Raw genomic sequence first — 23,829 nt, forward strand, 5'->3', positions numbered from 1 at the left:
ATGGTAGACGCTACACTTGGAGTAACGAGCGAGCGAGCCTCACAATGGAGAAGCTTGATCGTGTTCTAGTGACCGTAGACTGGGAAGAGAAGTTCCCTTTTTGCTTCCTCCAGCCGTTGTCATCAGACATATCAGACCACTGTCCTCTTCTCTTGTCAACCAATGCAGCAACAAATGCTAAGCGCCGCTTCCATTTCGAAGTGTGGTGGCTCAAACTGCCAGGGTTCCTGGACGTCGTGTCCACTTCCTGGACGTGCCCATCGTCCATTACCGACCCCTTCAACCGGCTCGATGTCATGTTCAAGAGCACGGCTCGAGCACTCCAGAGTTGTAGCCAGCGCAGCATCGGCCAGATCAAGCAACAGATACTGGTGGCAAGAACCATAGTGCTCTGGCTAGACACGGCGCAAGAGCAGAGGCAGCTACTGGCGGAAGAATTGGAACTTCGGAGAACACTCAAGTGCAAGCTACTGGGGCTCTCCTCCCTTGAACGCACGATGGCCAGACTTCGCTCGCGCATGATCTTCTTGAAAGATGGAGATGCCAACACAAGATTATTCCATTTACAGGCCAGCCACAGAATGAAGAAGAAGGTGATATCCAAGCTACAGTATGAAGGAGGCATAGCTGTCACACAGCAGGAGAAAGAGCATGTGCTATACAGCTATTTCAAGAACATCATGGGAACACCTTCTGCTCGGACAGAAGCTACTGATCTCTCGGCCTTGGATTTCCAGCGCGCCAACCTGGAACATCTGGATGCAGTGTTCTTAGAAGATGAAGTACGGAGCACTATCAAGTCCTTGCCGGGAGAAAAGTCGCCGGGACCTGACGGTTTCACGGCGGAATTCTACAAAGCAGCGTGGCCTGTGATCAGGAATGATATCATGGCAGATTTCAGAGCGTTTTACAGGGGCTGCTGTGCTCATTTCCATCGCCTGAATGGTGCTCTGATTACTCTATTGCCCAAGAAACCCGATGCAGCAATGCCAAGTGAGTACAGGCCAATCAGCCTAATACATAGCTTTGCAAAATTGGTTGCCAAACTTCTAGCAAACCGCCTGGCCCCTCAGCTCGACCACCTCATTGCAGTTAACCAGAGCGCATTCATCAAGAAACGCTCTATACACGATAATTTTAAATTTGTGGAACAGGCAGCTAAGACTTTGCATAGAAAGAAGAAATCATCTTTGTTGCTCAAGTTGGACATTTCTAAGGCCTTCGACACCGTAGCTTGGCCATTCCTACTCCAACTGCTAGGAGATGGGGTTCGGCCCAAAGTGGTGAAATTGGATATCAGTTATGGTATCCACCGCATCGACAAGGGTCCTGCTTAATGGAATGCCAGGAAAGTTGATCCACAATGCTAGGGGATTGAGGCAAGGGGACCCCCTCTCCCCCATGCTATTCATTCTGATTATGGAGGTGTTGCACAGACTTCTCAAATCGGCAACCAACAAGGAGTTCTCAATGCACCGGCCGATCAAGCAATACAGCACCAATGTTCTCTGTATGCAGACGATGTAGTGCTGTTTGCATCCCCCAATGTGCAGGACATGGTGACTATCAAGGAAGTCCTGAATTTCTTCGGCAATGCCACTGGTTTGCACACAAACCTGCAGAAAAGTCTCATTGCACCAATTGCTTGCTCCCAAGATCAACTGCAGAGGGTCCAACACATTCTGCCAGCTGCAATCTCTGACTTCCCTATCACATACTTGGGCCTGCCACTTTCTGTTGGCCGCCTGAAGAAATCAGACTTTCAACCTTTGGTCGACAAAGTCAGTGCTGCAATCCCCACCCGGAGAGCTCCTTTGATGAACCGAGCAGGAAGATTGACAGCTGTCAAAGTGACTGTGAGTTCTATCTGCACACATACCCTTATTTCTTTGAAGATCCCTGATTGGGTTATAAAAGAAATTGACAAGAGACGCAAGGGTTTTCTATGGGAAGGGAAAATGCAGGCAAAAGGGGGTAACTGCCTTGTAGCCTGGACCACTGCTTGCAGGCCAACAATCTTCGGGGGCCTGGGCATCCATGATCTCAGGCTTGCCTCATTTGCCCTACGGCTTAGGTGGTTATGGATGCAAAAAACCGATGCAGATCGGCCATGGAAGCGCATGCAACTGGATTTCGGAAAGGACCCTACACTTTGTCAGATGTTTCAGGCATCAATCGACATCCAACTGGGTGTTAGGAACTTAGCCCTATTCTGGATCGATAAATGGTATGGAGACTCATCCCTTTGCACAATGGCGCCTGATCTTTGCACTCTAATTAGACCAGCAGTCAGAAATGCAAGAACCGTCGCCCAGGCGCTATCTGAAAAACGGTGGATCTCTGATATTGCCGGACCGGCAACAGTAGCAGCGCTCACACAATATGTCAGTCTCTGGCACGCTCTTGATGGACTCCACCTTGTGTCAGGAACTGAGGACAAGGTGTCCTGGAGATGGAACCCCTCCGGCGACGATCAGCGTACAATGCTTTCTTTCAAGGGGCGATCAGATTTGCAGCTCATAAACTAATCTGGAAAGCTTGGGCCCCCCTTAAGATCAAGTTCTTTATGTGACTCGCTATTAAAGATCGTTTATGGACATCAGAGAGAAGGCGCCAGCGAGGAATCCAAGATCATGATGCATATACTTTGTGCCATCAGGACACTGAAACGGCAAGCCACCTCTTCGTGTACTGTCAGTTCACCAGACAACTTTGGCAAGTTTTGATGTCCGCTCTGAATATTCAGAGGCAACCACCAGCGCTGCACCTAGGCATAACTGAATGGTGGTTCGACTGCAGAAACGACCTGGATTCCTTGAGGAAGAGAGGACTCGACTCGGCTTTCATGCTTGTCTCATGGAGCATTTGGAAGGAACGCAATTTGCGAGTTTTCAACAAGGTTATGGGCAACCGGCGAGGTTGCTTGGGCTGCTGCTGACAGAGATTTTTGAGCAGGTTCAGTTATGGTGTGCTGCAGGCGTCAAGCACTTGACCGTCCTTCAGTGGCCGGCTGTAGGCCTGCAATCTACCTGAACCCGCCCCATTTCATCCTGCCCTTCTGAGTTGTTTTCTGTGTTGACAGTTTACTTCTTTTATGTTTTATCCTATCTGTGCGTGTGCTCGGTTAGGCCCGCGTTGTAAACGAACATTCTTTCGTTCTTTCCTTCTTAATATAAAATATACGCAGCTCTCCTGTATATTCTCGAAAAAAAGATTAGACGTAGAAGTAAGCAAGTTTTTATGCCTATCTGGATTGGAAAATCCTGAAGGCAAGTCTCTTGGATGTGTACTACTCTGCAAGCAGATTCTTATGCAATTCCCAAATATTTTCCTTACATTTACTCTCCCTCGAACCCACAATGCTTCGGATGGTTTAGTCCACCCGATCCAGATTCGATATCCAAAAATCATTCAGTTTGGAAAAGACCTGACGGAAAGCAATTCTGTACGTACGTGCTCCGTTACGTGCCAAATCTCCAGAGGACAATCTGTCGTTTCAAAAGATCATCCGCTGTCAGTTGAATGGCGCGGCTAATCTGCTGAGTCGTTAGACCCTGATGAGGAGCTGTCGGAGAGCAACGTCGTGACGCGCATGCCTGAACCAACACTCAGCACATGAGCTGATTTCCTTGAGAGCCTTAAGGCACAACAGTAACCTACGACCTAGCCTTCCATCCTCCATGCCTCTCTTTAAGGCCTGCGATCCTCGCCGGAAAACTAGAGGATCCTAGCTAATGCCAGCTACCCGGCCGGCCTGATCTGGCGTGCGATGGCAGCCATGCCGATCCGGTCCGTCCAGTCGCGTCGCCGTCCGGAGTGGATAAAGATCCAGGCACCAGGCAGGCCGGAGTTGACGCCACGCCATGGTCGCTGCCCCGGGCGAGCAGGGGTCGCTGTGCTGATGGCCACACGCCGATGGCAACGGCCTGCCAGCAACGCATAACGCCACTGCCGTGCTAGCTCTGAATTTTCTTTCTTTTTTGAGAAAAAGAAGAACTCGTTCTTCTTTGTACGGATTAGGCTATGATAATTGCGGTAGAAATGTTGAATTGATTACCTGAGCTATGTTCAGTTGTGATTATTACAGCTGCTTGGGCTGCTGCTGGACAGCCAGCCGTTCGGTTACAGCTTACCAAGCAGTCATTGCACTAAATTGATTGGCTGTAGCTGCTGTTCATGCTGCTATCTGGTTGCAGCCGCTGCTCAAGCTGGTGTCTGGTTGCAACAGCTGTAGCCACAGCCGCTGCTGTAGCCAGCACTACCGAACGAGCCCTATCCTCGTATTAGAAAGCAGATCATGGATGTAGATTGAGACTTTGAGAGGAGGAGTGGAGTCTACGTCCATTATTGTCTAGAAATATATTGTCTAGAAAAGGTTTAAAGCTTCATCCTAAGTGGGGAAGGGTTTCACTTGAATTCATATTTTGAGATATCGAATTCGATCAGTTACAAGAGGGTTTCCCTATGCATAAAAGTAGTGAGGCCTCAAATAGTTTTGAACTTGTCGTGAACTTGTGTGGGTGTTCGTTTGGAGTAGGGAGAGCGAATTTGTCAACAATGTCTTTAAGCACCCAACAAAAAAGCATTTCTTTTCTCCCCCACATTTTTCAGGTGCTTGCTTGGACGCCTGCATGTTCTATCAATCGGTGGCAGATGAATGCGCAAAGCACACCTGAGACATTTTATAACTGTCTAATCAAAGCACTGATGGTACCATAAACCTTTAAACCTTTTTTATCCTACATGCATTTCTTTGAGATCATTACTGTTCATTTTGACTTTTCTAGATATGCATCTAAATATATATTATGTCTAGGTGCATAGTAAAAATTATGTATCTAGAAAAATCAAAGCGAATAGTAATTTGGGATGGAGGTAGTACAGTCAAAGGTTCAGGAAATCTCAATCTCTTGACCTTTTAATCTCCCAGATACCGTCCAAGATGGTTACAATGGCAATATGGCATGAATCCACACAGAAGCAGAGTGCAACAAATTAAAGGATCTCGTCAGGCTCCTGCATTCCGTGCCTTCTGAAATCCATCACCGCGCCGCTGCACCGCCGCCGCGGTGGCCCCCGTGTTCGGCGCGGCCCTTGTCGCCGCCGACACGTCCACGGCCCTGTGGCTGGCGCAACCCGCGAGCAGTCCGACCGGCCGGTGGTCCCGGTGCTGCCTCCCGGCCACAGGACCCCTGCCGCCGACCCATCTGGCGGGGACGCGGTCGCCGCGCGGCTCCGACGCGTCCGTGGCGCTCGCCGTCACCACGCTCCACTGGATGCTCGCCTCGCTCGGCTCGTAGCGGCAGTCCTCGATCATCAGGCTCTTGATCTCGAACAGGTCCGAGCTCGACTCGCTCCCGGCGCCGTCATCGTCGCAGTCGCCGTCACCGTCGCCTATGCCGGCACGGCCGCTCGCCGGTAGCGCGTTGGCTCTGACCACCGGAGCCACGAGAGCGACGCTTCTCCTCATGGAACTTGAAAAGGTGACCCCGGCCGCCTTCTCCTCCCGTGTCATCTCCCTCCCGATGGCTGCCACTTTCGCCGTGCCAAGGTTCAAACCTGGCGGGAGGCCGGCGGCCACCACGCCATGGTTGTTGCCGCCATCTCCAGGGACGAGCCCAAGGGCGGCCTTCTGCATCCTCAGCTCTTTGTACCAGTCGATCCTGCTCGCCGCCGGCGGCTCGCCGACGTCGTGGGCTTCCTTGGCCGCGTCGCCGTCGACGCGCACCGACCGCTTCCCGGAGCACGTGCGCATGAGCACGCCGACCTGGACGCAGCACTTCCTGCCGCGCCGCCGGTGGCCGCCACGGAAGAGCGCGGTCTGGCTGTTGACGCTGGACGCCGAGCTCGCGGTGAAGCTCGCCGTCGACGCGCTTGTCGACGACGGCCGCGCCATCACCACGGCCTCGGCCGGCCTCGCGGCGGCCGTCTCCACGGGCGGCACCACCGCCGCCACCGCGGCGCGGACGATGGCCTCCTTGCGGTCGCCGCCATCACCGTCCATTGCGCCCTTGAAGTACCGCTCGGCGGTGAACACGTCGAGCTCGCCGTCAGCGTACGTGCGGCGCCGACTGCCCATGCCGGGCATGGGCCGCGCGGCACGGCCGGCTTCGACGGCATCCTTGTTGCCAACGTCGAGGTACGACGAGAGGGAGCCGCCGTTCCGGCGCCTCCCGGCTACCGAGTCGTCGAAGGTGACCACCTTGCCGCCACCATTTCCCGATCGTCCCATCTCCATGGTGGTGTAACCAACACAACGCACCCAGTACAAAAGTATCAAGAAAAAAGAATGGTGTGCGTCGCAAAAGGGGGCGATGTGAATAGGCGCGCTTATATAGACATCACAATTCACGCAACACCAAAAACAAAATAAAATAAACAATTCAAACTCCATCGACACATCGATTTCACCAACAGTTCATGCACGAAAACACACACTCCTACTACATGATAATTCAACAGACAAACTTAAATGCCAATTTGTCAGCACGAAGCAACTGTGACGGCAACAGGGAGGAGATTAGGAGAGAGGCTGTGAGCTTTGCTTGCAGACAGTGCGCTGGAGCACTGATGGCCATGTGTTTCATTCTTGCCAAGTTTAATTCAAAGCTTATTGGTTTGTTGTTGCCTTGACATCCATCCATCCGCATAGGATCGGAGCTCGATGCAGGTCCTGACACTGGTGCTAACAACTAAAACTTGGAACTGTTCTGCAGCGTGACCCCGACGGCGACCGGCGAGGGCGACACGGAAAACCATGGCCGCTCGCCGGGGAAAAACTAACAAAAGGGAAACTGTGGCGGCTTCCTGTCCATCTGGGCACCGGACACCAGGGAAATTTGAACAACAGTGATGCTTTTCGTCTCCAGGTAACACTTGGGATGATAAGGGGTCCTTATCTTGGGATGGTGATTTTCCGGGGAAATTACGCGATTCTATGAATCAGAATTTCAGAATTAGAGCGTATTTTTTTGTCCCCAAATAAGGCGAGACAGGGAAGCGCAAAGGTACTATCTGGAACAGTGAGATCAACACTGTCTGGTGTAGGTGTAACATACAATAGTTGAGCTGTAGCCGTGTACCATGGAACAGTTCACCACTCCGCTCCAAAAAGAAAACCCTTAATTGCTGTTTAAAGTCTGCTGTCAGCACTGACGATATCTAATACCAGGGACATTTGAAGTTTGAACACCTGCATCCTGCATAAAATTTAATTTGTGGATATTAAATACTGAGGACTCCAGTTCAGATCAAGGTATGGCATGAGACACTGAAAACCTGTGTCCATGGTAGAGTACTGTCTGCCGTTTCCGCTGCAGCTATGAGCCAAACCTCAAACGGGAGATTTGGAATGTCTTGGATGAAATAACCTAACGATCAAACGATTGAACAAACAGTATCTTGATCACGGGAAGTGCGGCATTTGCTGTTTGGTCTCTTAGGTAGGCTTGGACTTCAGTTTGTTCCCCTTTTCGCATGACCTGTATTTTGGACGTGTTATATTTGGTATAGGTAGTTTGGTCCCCAGGAGACCATCTGCATCTTCAATTTCTGATGATTTGTTTTGCAATTCTGTCAGTTTAAGGCCTCCTTTAGAACGCAAGACTTTTGGAAGAGAATTGTTCAGTATTTTGCCTGCCACTATAGTTCACTGTAGCTATACGAGATAGCGTGCCGCTATTTGTTCCCATGTACAATTTAGCCGCTATAGTTTCATTTAACTCCACTACTAGCTGTTTTAGAGTTTTGCCGTTAGATCCCTTAGCCCGCTATTTAAAACATTACTATTTTCACATGAATCAGGTGAATTTTTACGGCATTCAGGAAAGCAAATCCTGTGTGAGCCTTAATTTCCTTTGTCCCAACTACCAAGTGAGGTTTCATCCAAAAAAAAGAGGGGGAAAGATATAAGAATAGCAACAGCAGCAGCGTCAGCATTAATGAAGGGTGACCCGTGCTAAATGCGGCCATGGAAGCAAAACGGCAATTGCTAAACAACTTGTTACAGATGATAGAAACAAAAAACAGTATGAAATGCACATGAAGGAGACAGAAATATATTAAATAAAAAACTCAAAGATATTGCCGAGGATGTTTTCCACGCAATATTTGAGGCAACAAGGGGATACACGAATAAACTTGTGGACCACAACGTGTCTCATTTATCTTAGCGATAGGAAGTTCACGTATGGACCATGCGTCCTATGTTATCATGATAAGAGTTTGTCAACATTCTCCAGAAAATTGAAATTGCGGCTCAATGATTGTGAAGTCCAACCATGTACAGGTTTGACCAACAAACATGCCTTATCCTCGCTTATATTTCAAAAACTGATATTTGGAATCCACAGGATATATATCCAAAAGGAGAAAAATATTTATCGAAACGTCCTATTACACCTTGGTTGTAGTTCAACTCATGAACATTGCAAGAACTTGATACACTTGATATCACACATCTCCAAGTATACAGGCAGAAATGTCAGCGTTAGGCACAACATGTGAATTCCAGCAGTTTCCAATGCAGGCTCAGTTCCGCCCTGATCCGACCATACATTTAACATGGCGCTGATCAATCAATTCCCAATCAGTTTCAGCGAAAACTACTGGAAGCCCAGTTAATGCATATCCATGTTCTGAAGTGATGGTGTGAGAAACTGAGAGAACCACCTGAAACCATAGAAAAGACAGCCAGTAAACACGAAATTTCCACATATGAGTCAATTACTGAAGCAACATTGCAAGACAAGTCAGAATATTATTATAGCATTGTGCATGGCTGAGACCTGAGGGCTGGTTTTCTAAATAAACAAAAATACAATACCATTTTATTTCAGGGGGTGGGGTCATTGAAACTTCTCTCCTCCTTGCTCTTGTTCACCTTCGCCCTTCCCAACAAGCTACCAACATCCAACAAAGCTTTAGTTAACCCTTCATAAACATCATCATACTATCACAGCATTATGGCAACACAAGCTCTAGTGTCGATTGATCCAATGTTAACCTTTGTTTGAATTTGACATCGACTAATCATAAAGCACGCTTTCCAATAGTCTACCAAAATCTCAAAGGTTGAGCAGTGCAAATGTGCAATCGTGTGATGAATCAAACATATAACACTACAGAGAAATGCAGGAGGCAAAAAAAACAAAGAAAAGATATTGCTAAACAATTAGAATATCATATAGTGACTAAAAGTAGCACAAGGTAAAATCATCATGAGCAAGTCTTACATCACATAGTTAACTCTAGGAACAAATATAAGTGTCGGATTTAGTGACCGGCAGTCCACCAGGGGGCTATCCAAGTGGTAGATTTGTAGGCGGAGGAGATCGTAAGACCAAGAACTCGAATGGTAACACAGGGACGCAAGGTTTAGACAGGTTCGAGCCTCCGGAGAGTAATACTCTACGTTCTGTGGATTGTATTGCTGATTGCGGGTGCGAAGAGTTGAGATTGAGTTGAGTTGAGGTTGAGTTGAGGTACCCTCCGGGGGGGGGGGGGGGGCATCCCTGGCCGCCTATGACGGCCTAGGATTACAATCAGATAGGATCTAATCCTAGTCGATTGTTACATGGAAAGCAATCTGAGTCGGACCACAACAAGTATCCCGCGATATTCGGGCAGAATTCGTTCGCCCGGCTTCCGAGCTTGTGCTCCACGCGTCTTCATGCCTTGTCCCGCACAGCATGGTCGGGCAGGCCCACCTGTTAGGACCGACAGGTATCCTGGACCCGTGGGTACCCTTATCGCTCAATAAGATATCTAGGACATGCAGGAACACCATTCTTCTATATATCAAAAACCATATATTCAGTATATGGAACACATTGTAGAATTAACCACAGAAATACTACCTCCGTTCGTTTATATATGACGCCGGCTTGCTCAAAATTAAGCTGATCAACGTCATATATAATGAACAGAGGGAGTACTAGAAAATTCAGCGGTTATACCAGGGAACCAATCAGTTCATATGCTTCCATCACTTTCGGGTCCTCTTCATCCTCATAACCAACCTGCAGAATTCGCGGCCCATTAACTGACCAAAAGGAACGTCGGCCATCATCCTGAAAAAGAAATGAACTTTCAGCAATGATTTGACATTTAAGCGAGTGGCAGAATATGGTCAGATGACATGAGGGAACCAAAACGGTAAAAGTCATGAAGTCACTTGCCAAAATAATTGTTACAAACTATATTGGCCCTTTACTTAAAATTCAAAATTGGCGTATGATAAGTTGGTCAGGACTCAGGAGGGCTTGGTCTTGTACTCTGTTTCATGCTTGAGCTCCCAGGTAGGAGTCTTTTGTATTGGTTGTAATTATAATTTTATTTTGTTACACTATACATCTGGTTAAAGCTCTCAATACTGAGGTATCAATGACCTTGAGCATCAGCATGCCATAATGCCAGATTGTGGGGGTGCTATCAAGCAGGGATGTGTGTGGCCATGCACCACTTGACCTTTCATTTTGATTCATTACAGCTGGAGTGTGATGATCTACTAACCTGGGTCCTGGGTCACAACTGCAACCCGGTGTATGGGGGTGGAAAGCCTATTTGTATGCACTTAAAATTGGTCCAGGTAGTCAGGCATGCACCTCTTTGCATGGATCCACCCCCTTCTAGTTTAACAAGTAACCTATCTTAGAAAAGTGCAGTATGTGGTGCTCAGAATTTCTTTTCAAAATAGGGTTAGTAACAAGCATGTTGCCAATATTCAAAGTCATTAAGTCACATTAATGCATATATTAAGTAGTGGTCAATTACCAATTTTTTCTTGAGGAGAATTGTACCAGTCCATTACTATTGGTAAGCTGATTTTTTTTCTTTTTTATTTTTCCTTGCCCATGTTTTTGTTGGAGCTCAAATTTTGCATGATGATAGATGATATCATGCTCTACACATGCATATTCTTGTTTTTGGAATTTTTAATACACAAACAGGTGCATTGTGTGGTTGGTAACATGGTAACACCTAAAGGAGATGTAACACAGGAGATGTTCTCTTGTCCCATCATTAATGCGGCTATTTAAGGTTCACAATAGAAACACAAGACTGTGAAGCATGACCAACAGGACTAAAACGGCTAAGGACAGACTGACAAAATGCTTTTTCTTGAAGACAGACTGAAAAATGTGACATTGCAGATGTAAATAGGATAATTTGATTACAGGGGGAAGAAAGGAGTTTATTTAGTTAAAACATCTTAAACAATGCAGCAGAAAACAATTGAATAATTAGAACAACACGACAAAAGCCAGACTACCATGGAATATTAAAATCACCTGCAATACAATCATATAAATAGCCTCCAAGGTATGTTGGCGAATTTCAGAATCCTCAACAGCTTCTCGTTCATGAGAGAGTGCACTTGACAGCTCAAGTGGCATTTTCGATCTGTCTTCTTCAGTATATATCTGTAGCATCAGCCAAAAGCTGTATAAGTAGTATACTAACATATGAATATTCATCATTTAGCACAAAACAAGGTCTTTTTGGGCAAATACTCGATCGACTAAAAGTCATATACTTGCACAGCTGGAGTAAAAGATCCACTATTGCCATTATGGATCCCTATGTCTGTACTTTTGCAAAGTGTATTAAGGAGATTGGATGTGCAAGGGAATGATTCCCATATGTATTTCTACATGAAAATATGGATGCTGAGCTGAGTCTTCAACAAGATATATTATCAGGAGAACTTAACGCCTAGACACAGCCTTCAACAAGAATATGCCTTCTAAAACATAGAAGGAAGCTCAAAGAAGGAAAACATACTGTTATTGTTTATTTGAAGACATAGTCAAACTAACCATGGCCATAAGATCATCAGGGCACACAAGTTACCAATCAGAAGGAAATGAATATTACCAAGATAAAAGAAAAGGGAAAGAGGCGCACAAAAGATCGGGCCAATAAAGGATACTGATGCAGAAATGTTAATGATGTGTACCTTCTTTCCAGCCACCGGCAAAAGTAGAGCTGGCCAAAGATATTCTGCTAAAGAAAGCAAATTCTGTAGCTGAGTATCAGCCTCAAAGCAACAATTGCGGATTGTACCAGCAACCTGCAAAAAAATAAAAAGGTATATGGAAAGAAAAAAAATAGTGGGAACGCAGCTATTTGATAATAATATATACTAGATTCATAGAATACCAATACAATTCAAAAGAAAATTATGGCACTTAAATCTAGAAATTGAGTGCAAGACAGCAACTAGTTCGAATTGCTGGTAAATCAAGGATTGGTACATGCAAAAAAAAAAAGCAACGAGTTACGAAATAATGCAGTATTACAAATTGAATTGTCAGCAAACTGATTTGTTAGCATCCCCTCTGTGTATCTGCAGTAGACACTGCACAGCAATTTCATTAAAATATTACAACAGCTGATGCATGCGACAATGATTAGTAAAAACTCAGCCCTAGGAGAAGACCTCCGGTCGTATTTCAATCGGAAGAAATTTCTCAGGCTGCAAGACTGAGAAAAGGCCCCAAAGGCTGGCTGCCCAGGACATGCCTGCAGCACATATAACTTTGAAGGCAGCCACAGCAAGAGTAGTACTCCCTCTGATTCAAGATACATGTCGTTTAGGATATCAGCAAGGTCTACAAGACGAAACTGTGATCAACAATTTCTACGAACATATTTCAAATAAAGGCAATTACAAATTTGAAAGTACTTTTCATGATGAATGTAGTAGCATCTATGTTGTATTGTCAATCTATGTAATTCTTTAAATATCGATGGTCAAAGTTAGAAAACGTTTAACCAGCACAAATCCAAAAGGGACATGTATTTTTGAATTAGAGGGAGTATCTGATAAAGAACTGGTCTAATATGCCAAAAGTAGGGAAACCAGGAGCAGTCACTTCAGTATAGATGTTACATTTATGCCAAAACAAAGATTAAGCAGCACGTACCCCTTTCTTTCTCAGTTGGTTTGTTGAATCAAATTGTCGAATAATCTGCTTGAGAAGACCTCTCTTAGGTTCCATCAATATTCTCCTTCCAGCTTCGACCTTAGATATATTGACAAGCATGGAGGCAACATATTCAAAAGTGTCTTGCTCTGCATTATTTAACTTAAAAAATCAGTTCATGTACATGCCAATTAGATATTTTGGCACAGAATCAAGACAAACAATCACAAAAGTGGCAAAAGGCGATGAAAATGATTGCAAAAATGAAAAAGTAGATCAATCAGCAAAAAGAAAGCAAATTTAGATAGAAGTTTCATGTGCACAAAATATGCTTCAAACCATGTGAAAACACTGCAAGAACAGGTCATAGCATAAATGTATGATACAATTTATCATTCTGCTGGCGATGTTTATTGATCATGAGCTGAAACTTACATAGTACATGGAGGTTCAACCTCTTACATAAATTCAAATCAAAATGTAATCAGACAGCAAGAAAATTATCACAAAATAAAATGAGCTAGCACAACCAAAATGAGGAACAGAATCTGAAATAACCAAAAAAATGGTAACAAATTTAATTTGTTAAACAGAGGAACTAATCAAAGTTTCTTATCTGAATGTAGAAGTTACATTAAATCTGTAACATACGGACAGAAGAAACTAACCTTCAGAATCACTGGATGACCTACAGAATGATCGCACCAGCTTTGCAACATACAACCCTTGCACCTTTTCATCCCCAACCTTTCAAAATGATGGGAATCACATTAGTCTTTCACTCTTTCCTTGACTGATCTCATCACTAGGAATGACTCAAACAAGCAAAAGGATTACGATTTGAAACCAATGCAAAGAAATGATCAGTCAAAAACTAAGCATAGAGTGTGGATACTAGTAACACCAATTATGATCGGCACTTTTAGAGATAAAACATAGATACACGAACAACTTAGTCAATCAAAAGCAATGGTGGTTGTAACTTCAGCAGTTTATAAAAGTTCTAAGCAATGATTTGGCAAAATACATGCAGATATCTGGAAATATGGTAGGAACAGCATATTAAAACAGCTTAAGCAGCTTAGTCCATGCTCCATGGTGATGCAAATTCATTCATTGACAGAAAATCTACTTGGTTGTCAGAACTAAAACCATTCTCCTATTGTCCTTCCAGTGAAAATGTACAGCAATTACAAAAATGATAAAAGATGCCATCACTATTTCTCCAAACAACAAGATTTGAACCTCACCGACAAGACAACTATGTTATCGCTTACCCAGAAGGTGGTTCACAATCAGTATAGATCAAAATGTCAGATAGGGGACATTAAATTTGAGAGAAATCAAGAGGCAGCAGCGGACCGACCTGGAGGAGCGCGGCGACGCCGGACGCGACGTGGGTGAGGTTGACGAGCAGCATGACGAGGCTTCGCGCGAGCGCCGGCTGCTCCCCGGCGCGCCTGGCGATGACGTCCATGGCGGCGTCGACGGCGCCAAGCGCGGCGAGGCGGGCGGCGAGGGCGTCATCCTGGCTGAGGTTGACGAGCGAGTCCGCCGCGGCCTCCCCCGCGCCGCTTCCCGCGGCGGAGGCCAGCAGGCGGAGCAGCGCCGGGAGGGCGCGGTCGGCGCGTACCGTGAGCGCCCGCAAGCCGTCCTCCCCGCCCGTCAGCCCCCGCACGATGTCCACGGCCGCGCTCCGCACCTGCGGCTTGGGGTCGGAGAGGAAGCCAATCAGCTCGTCGATCTCGTCGGCCATGGCGGCGGCGGCGAGGGTTTAGCTCCCCTTTTTCCCTCGTTCGGGCGGGGTTCAGGAGATTTTCCTGGCTGCTGAAGTGGTGTCCGGCCGCGGCGCGATGGATACGGGGAAGCCGTATTACGTGAACCTCGCCCGAATACGTAATCCTCTAGATTACGTATCCGGCACTGGCGATTGGCCCGAGGACAGCGCCCGCCAAGCCGCCAACGTCACGCAGCAGCGGTCGGTGCAGAGGATCGGGTGCGCGGAACACGTGTCGTTTCCCTATTGGGGCCGGGAGCAAAAAGGGTCGCACGGTACAGAAGGGTCCCTGGTTCGCCTGGTTGGCATGCAGGGGGCCCGCTCCTCGTGCATCACGATTATTTCTCGCTTGAGGACCTAAAGCTTCTCGCAATTACATTTCAAAAAGCAGGGCTCCGCGGATAGGTATGGCGATGACGCTTGACCTGGTCAGTTTCCTACGGCTCGGCCCGTCACCATGCTCATGGTCATGTCAATGGGATTCCCTGAGCGGAAAGAAGAGTTCACCGCAGCGCAGCCACTAGCCACTGGCCACTCACTGATGCCGTGCTGATCCGTAGGTCAAATACACGTGGCATGCAATTTCAATAATTTGAGCTTGCATGACAAGGGTCTTTGGGGTGTGTCCATGGGCTAGTTGGTTGTGTTTAGCAGAATGTATTTTGGTTTCTTTTCCACGACAATGACATGACATTGCCTTTCCCACTTGTGAGTTGTTACGTTGCTGTCAATTGTCTATGCCCTTAATGTTGTCTAGCGTGTGTTCTCACATCTTGAGAACAAAGGGTTTGCAAAAAGGATTTAGTTCCAAATGTGCCATATATATATAGTTATGACGCAATTCTTTACCGTCAAACTTACATAGGTGTAAATTTTCTCCAAACTCGAAAAGGTATTTGAACTATTTAGGGGCACCATGTGACTTCTACATAAATCTTGTGCTTTACGAATTATGATACACTACATAGCAAACACTTTTAACTTGTAAATGCGCGGTCCTCCTATACAACTTCTTGAACCTGTACCTTTGTGATATAATGTAATTTTGCAATAATGTACCTTTGTGATATGGTGTAATTTTGCGATAACTTTTTCGCGACGCAGTTTTGCGATAATAATTCGGACAAACAACGTGTATGCTTAATGAACGAAATAAGCGCATCAAAGATGGTATCGCGGGCCTTAGATGAAACTGTGGAACCATCCACTGGACCACCAAGCTGAAAGGCGCATGTCGTCAATGGCGCAAAGCGCCGGGACGTCCTCGCAACTTTCCCCCACATCCGAATGTCCTTGTTCCTCTTCCTCGCGTCGCGGCCGCCCACGCCACCGCCATCCGCAGCTACCACCACCATCACCGCGCCCTTTCAAAACCCAACCGAAAAAAAGCGCACGCAGCCAGAGCCGCTGCACGCACGCGGGCGCACCCACCCCCCACTCCTCCTCCCTTGCCCTCCGCGCTTCCGCTCCAAGCAAGGCACCCGACGCAAGCGTGCCCCTCCCGCATCCCCGATGCCGGCGCTCGCTGCCGCGGCGGTGGCGGCGGCGGCGTGGGCGCTGCGGGCGGCGGTGTGGGCGTGCCTCGCCGCGTCGGCCATGCTCGTCGCCGAGGCCGCGTACATGGGCCTCGCCAGCCTCGTCGCCGCCGCCGCGAGGCTGTGGCGCCGGCCAGAGCGGAGGAGGAGGTACCGGTGGGAGCCGTTGCCCGGTGGCGGCGACGTCGAGGCGGGCCCCGCGGCGGCGGCGGACTTCCCCATGGTGCTCGTGCAGATCCCCATGTACAACGAGAGGGAGGTGAGCCGTCTGCGTTTGCGTTTCAGAATCTCTGCTTCGATTCTCTGTAAATCATGCTGAATGTGCCCCCCTCCAGTTGCCGCTACACCTCGCGATCGCGAGGTTGTAGAGCCATCGGATAGGACCCGGTGTCACGAATTTCACGAGGTTTTAGATGTGGACCTATTGGTCCCAAATACTTGAATGCGTCGTTCTGATAATTTCTGGGGCATTTATCATCAGGCTACTAGTTTGGTGGCTTCAGTTCAGGGTGCACTAATACTTGGGTGTCCTTTTTCTTGTCTCTGAATGAATTGGGGATAACGAACTGACCACTTGGGCGATTTAGGAAGCCAAGAGCGTCTCATTGTGTTTGTAGTGTTCTCTCTTTACTCTCAAGGTGGAGTTAGTATCAGAAATGGGCTCCACTGTTTAGGAGCACGCTTCACACTTGCTTTCACTAGTGGAATCGTGATGCTACCACTTAAATATAGTTACCCCACATATGAATGACAACATTGCATTCTTTTGATTAAAAACAACAAAATTGGAAATACCTTGGTTGCGTGCTTAAAGGGATCATAAATCCTGCTTTAAAAATGAATTGGGAGGAACGGAGAGGGGTAGGGCAGAGTACAGTGTCTTCTTTTGCCATCCTGGTGTTAAGTAAAGCACAGTACCAGTTATGCAATTGGTGACGTCAGTTACCAGGTAAAATGGATGGAGATTTTTCTTGCTGTACCGACACCATCATTACTGCAAGTTTAGCCCTTTGTTTATCGCTGGGCAATTGACTAACAATGCTGAACAGCAATAGTTTTTTCCAAGGTGTCTGAATTCTGAACATTGTTCTTGTGTGCCTTGCGATTTTATAGAATTTGAACTGGGATCAATGCAACACTTGTTTCTTTTTGCAGGTGTACAAGCTATCCATTGGTGCAGCGTGTGCTCTCACGTGGCCACCAGACCGTATTATAATACAAGTCTTGGATGATTCCACTGATCCGATTATTAAGGTACACCTCGGTTACAGGGACATGGTTTCTCTCGATTGACTAAAAGTAAACGCTTTCATATAATGCTGGGTCAACCGTGGTTGATCTGATGCATTTTTGAAGTTAATTGTGTGTTAACTTTATAAAGAAATGATCAGTTTCTCATCTCAATGGAGCATATGAATACAAAGTACTAATTTGCTATGTTAGCTCCAGCAACACTGCTTTGGTCTACTATATGTATGAGTAGGATCATTTAGTTACTTAATGGATACGAAACTAATGCTTCAAATGATTTAAAATTTACAAAGGCTTTCGTGCAATGTACCGGAATGTTATGAGTAAAGGGATAGACAAAGCTTCTGTACACTGCACATTCATTGTGGAAGATATTAAACATATCTGTGTTGACCAGCAGTTTGGCACAATGCTAGTTACACAATCTGTTAAACATCTGTAAAGTGGCTAATGTTATGTTTTTTTTTCTACAGAAAGGGTATTAGTATCGATGTTTTGAACCCCACATGCTAAATGCATTATGTGCATGACATCAAGAGCATCCATTTCGTGGTTGTATTTAAATAGTTATGCCACCTAATATATTGAAATCACTTTCCTCAAATGCAGGAACTAGTGGAGCTTGAATGCCTGGATTGGGCGAACAAAAAAATTAACATCAAGTATGAGGTTAGAAATAACAGAAAGGGATTCAAAGCAGGTGCACTGAAGAAGGGCATGGAGCATATATACGCCCAGCAGTGTGACTTTGTTGCTATCTTTGATGCAGATTTCCAACCTGAATCTGACTTCCTTTTGAAAACTATACCATTTCTTGTGCATAACCCAAAGATTGCACTTGTTCAAGCACGTTGGGAGTTTGGTAAGCATAAAGATATCATTTTCTAGTCGTGTATATTTAGGAATATTCTGTTTTGGAGTTCCTATCCTTGTTGAAAATTAAAGCAAATATGTTATGTGCGTGGTTCTGACACATGGTGGTGTCACCTATCTTGTTCATATATAGTTCTTTTTGTTTGTTAAGAGAGTAGATTTGTTTTGTTAGTTTGGATTCCTTTGTTCAGTTAGTTTGTTTCATTAGCAGAGCTTATTTCTTAATTCTTAGACTTATCCTAGTCATCCGAGTAACATACATGGTAATTTGTCTTTTTAATCAAGTAAAGATATCACCTAAGGTTGATTAATACTGATGTTCTAATGCAATTTCTTCACCATTTGCCATGATAGTGGCCATATTGATGAAGTGAGGAGTTTTGTTCATTATGATTACAGGATGTTCCTGACCTGGCCTTTGCCGGGCAATTTTGCAGTGAACTATGATGTTTGCCTGATGACAAGGATACAGAAGATGTCTCTAGACTATCATTTCAAAGTCGAGCAGGAATCAGGATCATTTGTGCATTCGTTCTTTGGGTTCAATGGTAAGAGCTGGTTCGTAGCTGTGCACTGAGGTTCTGATTTTTCCCTGAGACTGACTGTTTCTTGTCACAGGATGGAGTGGGATAAATTGTGTGAAAAATAATTACAACTGTGTTCTGTTCACAGGTACAGCTGGTGTGTGGCGTGTATCTGCTATTAATCAATCTGGGGGGTGGAAAGATCGCACCACTGTAGAAGACATGGACTTGGCTGTACGGGCAAGCCTCAAGGGATTTGAGTTCTTGTATGTTGGTGATATTAGGGTATTTGGCTGAATCTCTGCGAACTTCAAATAGTTGCTTTTTGCTGAAGCTATGATATGTTGTGCCATGTCAGCATTACAACTGCAAATCCTATACAGGTTAAAAGTGAACTTCCAAGTACCTTTCAAGCCTACCGACATCAACAGCATAGGTGGACTTGTGGTGCTGCCAATCTCTTCAGGAAAATGGCATGGGAAGTCGTTACCAACAAGGTTCGCCTTCTCAGACCCTACTCCATGAGGCATCACGATGAGTTTGTCATGCTATAATTACCATCTGACATTATGCAGGAGGTGTCAATATGGAAGAAACATCATCTGTTGTACAGCTTTTTCTTTGTGCGAAGGGTTATCGCTCCCCTCGTGACATTCTTGTTTTATTGCGTTGTGATCCCTTTGTCTGCCATTGTTCCTGGTGTAAGCATTCCTGTATGGGGGCTGGTCTATATTCCTACTGCCATTACATGTATGAATGCCATCAGAAATCCTGGGTATGCATATTCTAACTGCAACAACCTTCCATCTGCCTGTTAATGTTGCCACCGTCATATGACATTATGTAATACATCAGGTCTCTCCATCTGATGCCCTTCTGGATTCTGTTCGAGAATGTCATGTCCATGCACCGCATGCGTGCTGCTCTAACTGGTTTGCTGGAGACTGCACATGCAAATGACTGGGTAGTCACTGAGAAGGTAGGAGATCTGGCGAAGGATGATCTTGATGTTCCACTCCTTGAACCAGTGAAGCCAACCGAATGCGTTGAGAGGTAACTGAAGAAGCTTGTAGCATAAAAAAATTACTTTTTTTTGGTGTTGAATAAATAAACTATTGCTTCTTGCAGAACGTGCTTATGATTTAAATCTTTGCCTTTGCAGGATTTACATTCCTGAGCTCTTGCTTGCATTCTACCTCCTAATATGTGCCTCATACGACTTGGTCGTAGGAAGCCATAAATACTATCTTTACATCTACCTCCAGGCCTTTGCATACGTCATAATGGGTTTTGGTTTTGTTGGAACGAGAACTCCATGTTCATAGCAGCTTTGATGATGTTACTAATCCCCATTTTACAATTTGCTACTAAGTACAACTGTACTTTGTGTGCAAGGTAAACCTTATCTGATGATAGTGTTTGGCAAGATACTGGGCCTTGCATAGTCTAGGGAGTTTTAGATTCCTAACAAGAAAATTCCAAATTCCTTATTTACCACTGGTTACTCAGAATTTTATGATTTGCCACTGGTAAACCCATTTTCCCTGACATACATGCGTTTTCTCAATTATCGCCTTGTGCTAGTCTGCTAGATGTATTTGGTTGTAATAGTCCCATGGGAGAACTGAGATATAATTGGGTAAGGATTTCAGATTCTGGGTTCATAGTTGTAATAGGACGAGAGGCGGGTTTGTATCCTAGAGATGCCAACCATGGATGTATGACGATGAAAGATGGTATTGATTCTTGTATTGAGTTTGAGACAGAGCAAAATCCGTTTTATTTCGACTCTATGCTTTATTCATCGGTATCAAATCAATGCGTAAAAACCATATATGATTGGTGCTGCATGTGGATCATTTGTGTTGACGATCTCTGTGCCACATAGAAATGCAAGGAAGTGAAGCAAGAATCTTTTGCTTTCTGGGGTGAGCAAAGGGAAATCTAGCTGGTTCGTTTGCTTTGTCGGATGCTGATTGGTCCCTTTATATGATGATCTGTATTTTTTTTTTAGATTGTCTAGATCCTACACTTGTCCAGCTTTGGTCCCTTTATATGATGATCTGTATTTTTTTTTTAGATTGTCTAGATCCTACACTTGTCCAGCTTTGCTGGAGATTCTCTTTTCCTGTTTTGCCCTTTTGTTCTTCTTTTCTGTGTCCGGTTTTGCCCTTTTTGGTTCCTTGCTGTGTCTGGTTTTCTTTGCTTTAAAGTGACTTTTAGTTTTTACTACAGTACGCTGGATAGAATAACTAGGTATCACGACCTAATTCCACCTACCTGGTCTTCCTCCTTGCGCCGAGCGCCGGGTCTGAAATGAAATGACTATGATGCCACCTTGTTTGATCAATTAAAATGTCTGATACTCTCAAATAGGGAAATTATTATAATACCTGTTTTCCCCTATTTTTACTTTCTAGGACTCCCTCCTTCCTAAATTACTTATTTTTCTAGGTATTCCCTCCATCCCAAATTGTAGGTCGTTTTGACATTTCTAGGTTCATAGGTTTTGCTATGCATCTAGATATTTATTATATCTATATACGTAGCAAAAACTATAAATCTAAAAGTGCTAAAACGACCTACAATTTGGGACGGAGGGAGTACATATCTTTTGCTATGTATCTAGAAAAACCAAAACGAACAGTAATCTGGGACGGAGGGAGTATAAGGATAATGAACAAGAAGCGGCTAAGTAAAGACTACATTAGCTTCTCCCTCCAGTCAAAGTGATGTTTCGGGCATTGGCATTGACATGTTGGTAATAACCTGACCGCGTGGCTACACTTAGTTGCCTAGGTCATGAATATCCTACTAACAGATCAAAAGGATGTTTTCATTTGATCCCTTAATTAACATCGATCTTTCACGGTTCGTTCTATATATAGAGCGTTAGCTGTAACCAATGTTGTGCCCTATAATCACATTATATGGAAGCTGAAATCCTGCTAAAGATTAAGATATACCATGCAAAAAGGAGTTACTCTAACAGGATAATTTAGCAAGGAGGTGGTGGAAAGGAAGCATTAAATGTTATTTTTTAAACTTGAATAGACGATACAACATCTCTTCTTTGATCGTCAGAACGCTAGGTTTATTTGGAGATTGATACAAGTTTCTTTTAATCTACCTCCTCCATTCAACATTAGCCATATGTTTAATAATTGGCTATGAGGGGTAGAACAGAAACTTAGATACCAAGCCTTAGTTGGAGCATGTGTCATGTGTTGGGCTATTTGGCTAAGCCGCAATGATGAGATTTTTAACAAGACACGAGCTTTTTCATCTATGCAGGTATTGTTCAGAGGAACATATTGGTGTCGCTTTTGGGCGTTGCTGCAGCAGGAAGGAGAAAGACCGTGTCGTGTACTTGAGACAGCGGTGATGGAGATCTTTGCTTCACATGGGTGGTGTTTTAGTAATAGACTACAGTCTTTTTGAGTTAAGTGTGATGAATGTGATAAACTTCTATTCAAGACCTTTTCTTTGAGTCGGACCTTGGTCCTGCGTGTAATAGGGGACAGCTATATGTATCAATCAATACAGTGGCTGGAATATTAATACATATTCCCTTTTCTTAAAAAAATGGTTTTTAAAGACACAATTTGGACTAAAAGTTTTTGTTGCTGCATATTTATAAAGTATAGCAAAAAGATATTGTTTTACCTTGTTACCAAAGTTTACAATAGTTGAATAAATCTTAAAATATAACTTATTTATGGCTCGAACTCGAAGTATGCTTTTGTTAAAAGTTGACAAGCGTTCGGACCTAACATATGGTCAATGCGAGGACCTAACATATGGTCAATGTGAACTGAGCGGTAGCTCAACTAGTTTGGTTCCTTTGTGTTGGACATATCTATCTCGATTCAAGTCATCAACTTGATGCACATGCTCGTTTTTTTTATTTATTTTGGGAATTAATGGTATTATTTTTGTAGTGGTAGGCAACGTGAGCGAAACTCATGTGGTAACTTTGTCAATATCAGAATCTATCGGTCTAGTTATTTAAATGTCCTCACAGAGTGAGTATGCGTGTGTACGTGAACATTAGCGTCCATGCTGTATTTTGTTTTTTTTAAAAAAAGAGTACGTGGTTATGGGCCGGGCGCGTCAACATAAGCTCAACAAAAGGAAAAGGGCACCCGTCACTTGTTGACCGGGTATTTCCACCACGTTGTCGGAATAATATTCAAGGTGGTTTTAAAATGAATGGTTCACTTCAACGTTTGACGTGTCAGATCGTTCATTTCGGCATATAAAGGTTAAAAAGCTTACGAAATCTGAAGGCAAAATACATGCTTTGTTAACCGGGTGATATTATTAGGGCAAGCTCAACGCAAACACACAATACTAAGTAGTCACATGAAAAATAGTATTCCACATGAGTGCTGAAATTTTAAGACCTTCAACCACCCAACACAGGACGCCCTGATCCGCAACCTACAACTATTCAAGTGATGATTTCTCTTTTTTTTTTCTCCTTGCACAATTTTTTGTTCAACATCAAACTTTGCATGATTTATATTTTTGGATGAATTTTTGAGGCAACGTTTTATGTGTTACCGTGCTTGCACCATAACCCGCGGTAGCACTGGATATGCTCTCGCGTTGGGGCTGCTCTTATATGTTCTCCGAGCAGATCAGATCGTTGCACCTTTCTTTCTAATAACAAACAAAAAGTTACACACCAGGTGACGTGCTATACGTGAACTTACCGCGTGCAAATATATCAAGAAAACCACGTGTAAGGAAAAGGATCGTCAAGGCTTGTTCGGTTAATCTGTCCTCTAAAAGAAAAGGAGGGTATTAATTTAACTTGTGTGAATAATATGAATTACAGAGGTGTGTATTAATTACAGAAAACAAAGGAATAAAGTGAATTGCCGGTCTCTTTGAGTTGAGGACAGGTTTCCATGGTCTTATTCCTGATCGTGCAA

The 23,829-nt window shown here is 44.8% G+C and overlaps 3 protein-coding genes across 4 annotated transcripts; 1 reads left to right on the top strand and 2 right to left on the bottom strand.

Annotated features, from left to right (window-relative positions):
* Positions 1 to 4,830: 4,830 nt before the first annotated feature.
* Positions 4,831 to 6,964, bottom strand: LOC117838839 (uncharacterized). Its single transcript, XM_034719016.2, has one exon. The coding sequence runs from the start codon at positions 6,392 to 6,394 to the stop codon at positions 5,009 to 5,011; it is 1,386 nt and encodes a 461-aa protein (XP_034574907.1). The 5' UTR covers positions 6,395 to 6,964; the 3' UTR covers positions 4,831 to 5,008.
* A 1,280-nt stretch (positions 6,965 to 8,244) lies between these two features.
* Positions 8,245 to 14,784, bottom strand: LOC117838840 (uncharacterized). 2 transcript variants are annotated; one of them, XM_034719017.2, is made up of 8 exons: positions 14,296 to 14,783; positions 13,598 to 13,676; positions 12,930 to 13,078; positions 11,960 to 12,073; positions 11,292 to 11,423; positions 9,957 to 10,070; positions 8,825 to 8,900; positions 8,245 to 8,670 (listed from the first exon to the last, which is right to left on the bottom strand). In XM_034719017.2, the coding sequence occupies exons 1-7, from the start codon at positions 14,683 to 14,685 to the stop codon at positions 8,847 to 8,849; spliced, it is 1,032 nt and encodes a 343-aa protein (XP_034574908.1). In that variant the 5' UTR covers positions 14,686 to 14,783; the 3' UTR covers positions 8,245 to 8,670; positions 8,825 to 8,846. The 2 variants fall into 2 exon arrangements, with proteins under 2 accessions (XP_034574908.1, XP_034574909.1); XM_034719018.2 differs by lacking the exons at positions 8,245 to 8,670; positions 8,825 to 8,900 and adding an exon at positions 9,149 to 9,791 and having other exon boundaries at positions 14,296 to 14,784.
* Positions 14,785 to 15,962: 1,178 nt separating this feature from the next.
* LOC117839677 (probable glucomannan 4-beta-mannosyltransferase 4) lies at positions 15,963 to 20,680 on the top strand. The gene is made up of 9 exons (XM_034720068.2): positions 15,963 to 16,500; positions 17,397 to 17,495; positions 18,102 to 18,354; positions 18,803 to 18,913; positions 19,038 to 19,174; positions 19,273 to 19,386; positions 19,465 to 19,664; positions 19,745 to 19,942; positions 20,052 to 20,680. Exons 1-9 carry the CDS (start codon positions 15,994 to 15,996, stop codon positions 20,212 to 20,214), a joined length of 1,782 nt encoding a protein of 593 aa, XP_034575959.1. The 5' UTR covers positions 15,963 to 15,993; the 3' UTR covers positions 20,215 to 20,680.
* Positions 20,681 to 23,829: the final 3,149 nt, after the last annotated feature.

The sequence above is a fragment of the Setaria viridis genome, chromosome 9 (genome assembly GCF_005286985.2).
Source record: "Setaria viridis chromosome 9, Setaria_viridis_v4.0, whole genome shotgun sequence".
NCBI classification, from domain to species: domain Eukaryota; kingdom Viridiplantae; phylum Streptophyta; class Magnoliopsida; order Poales; family Poaceae; genus Setaria; species Setaria viridis.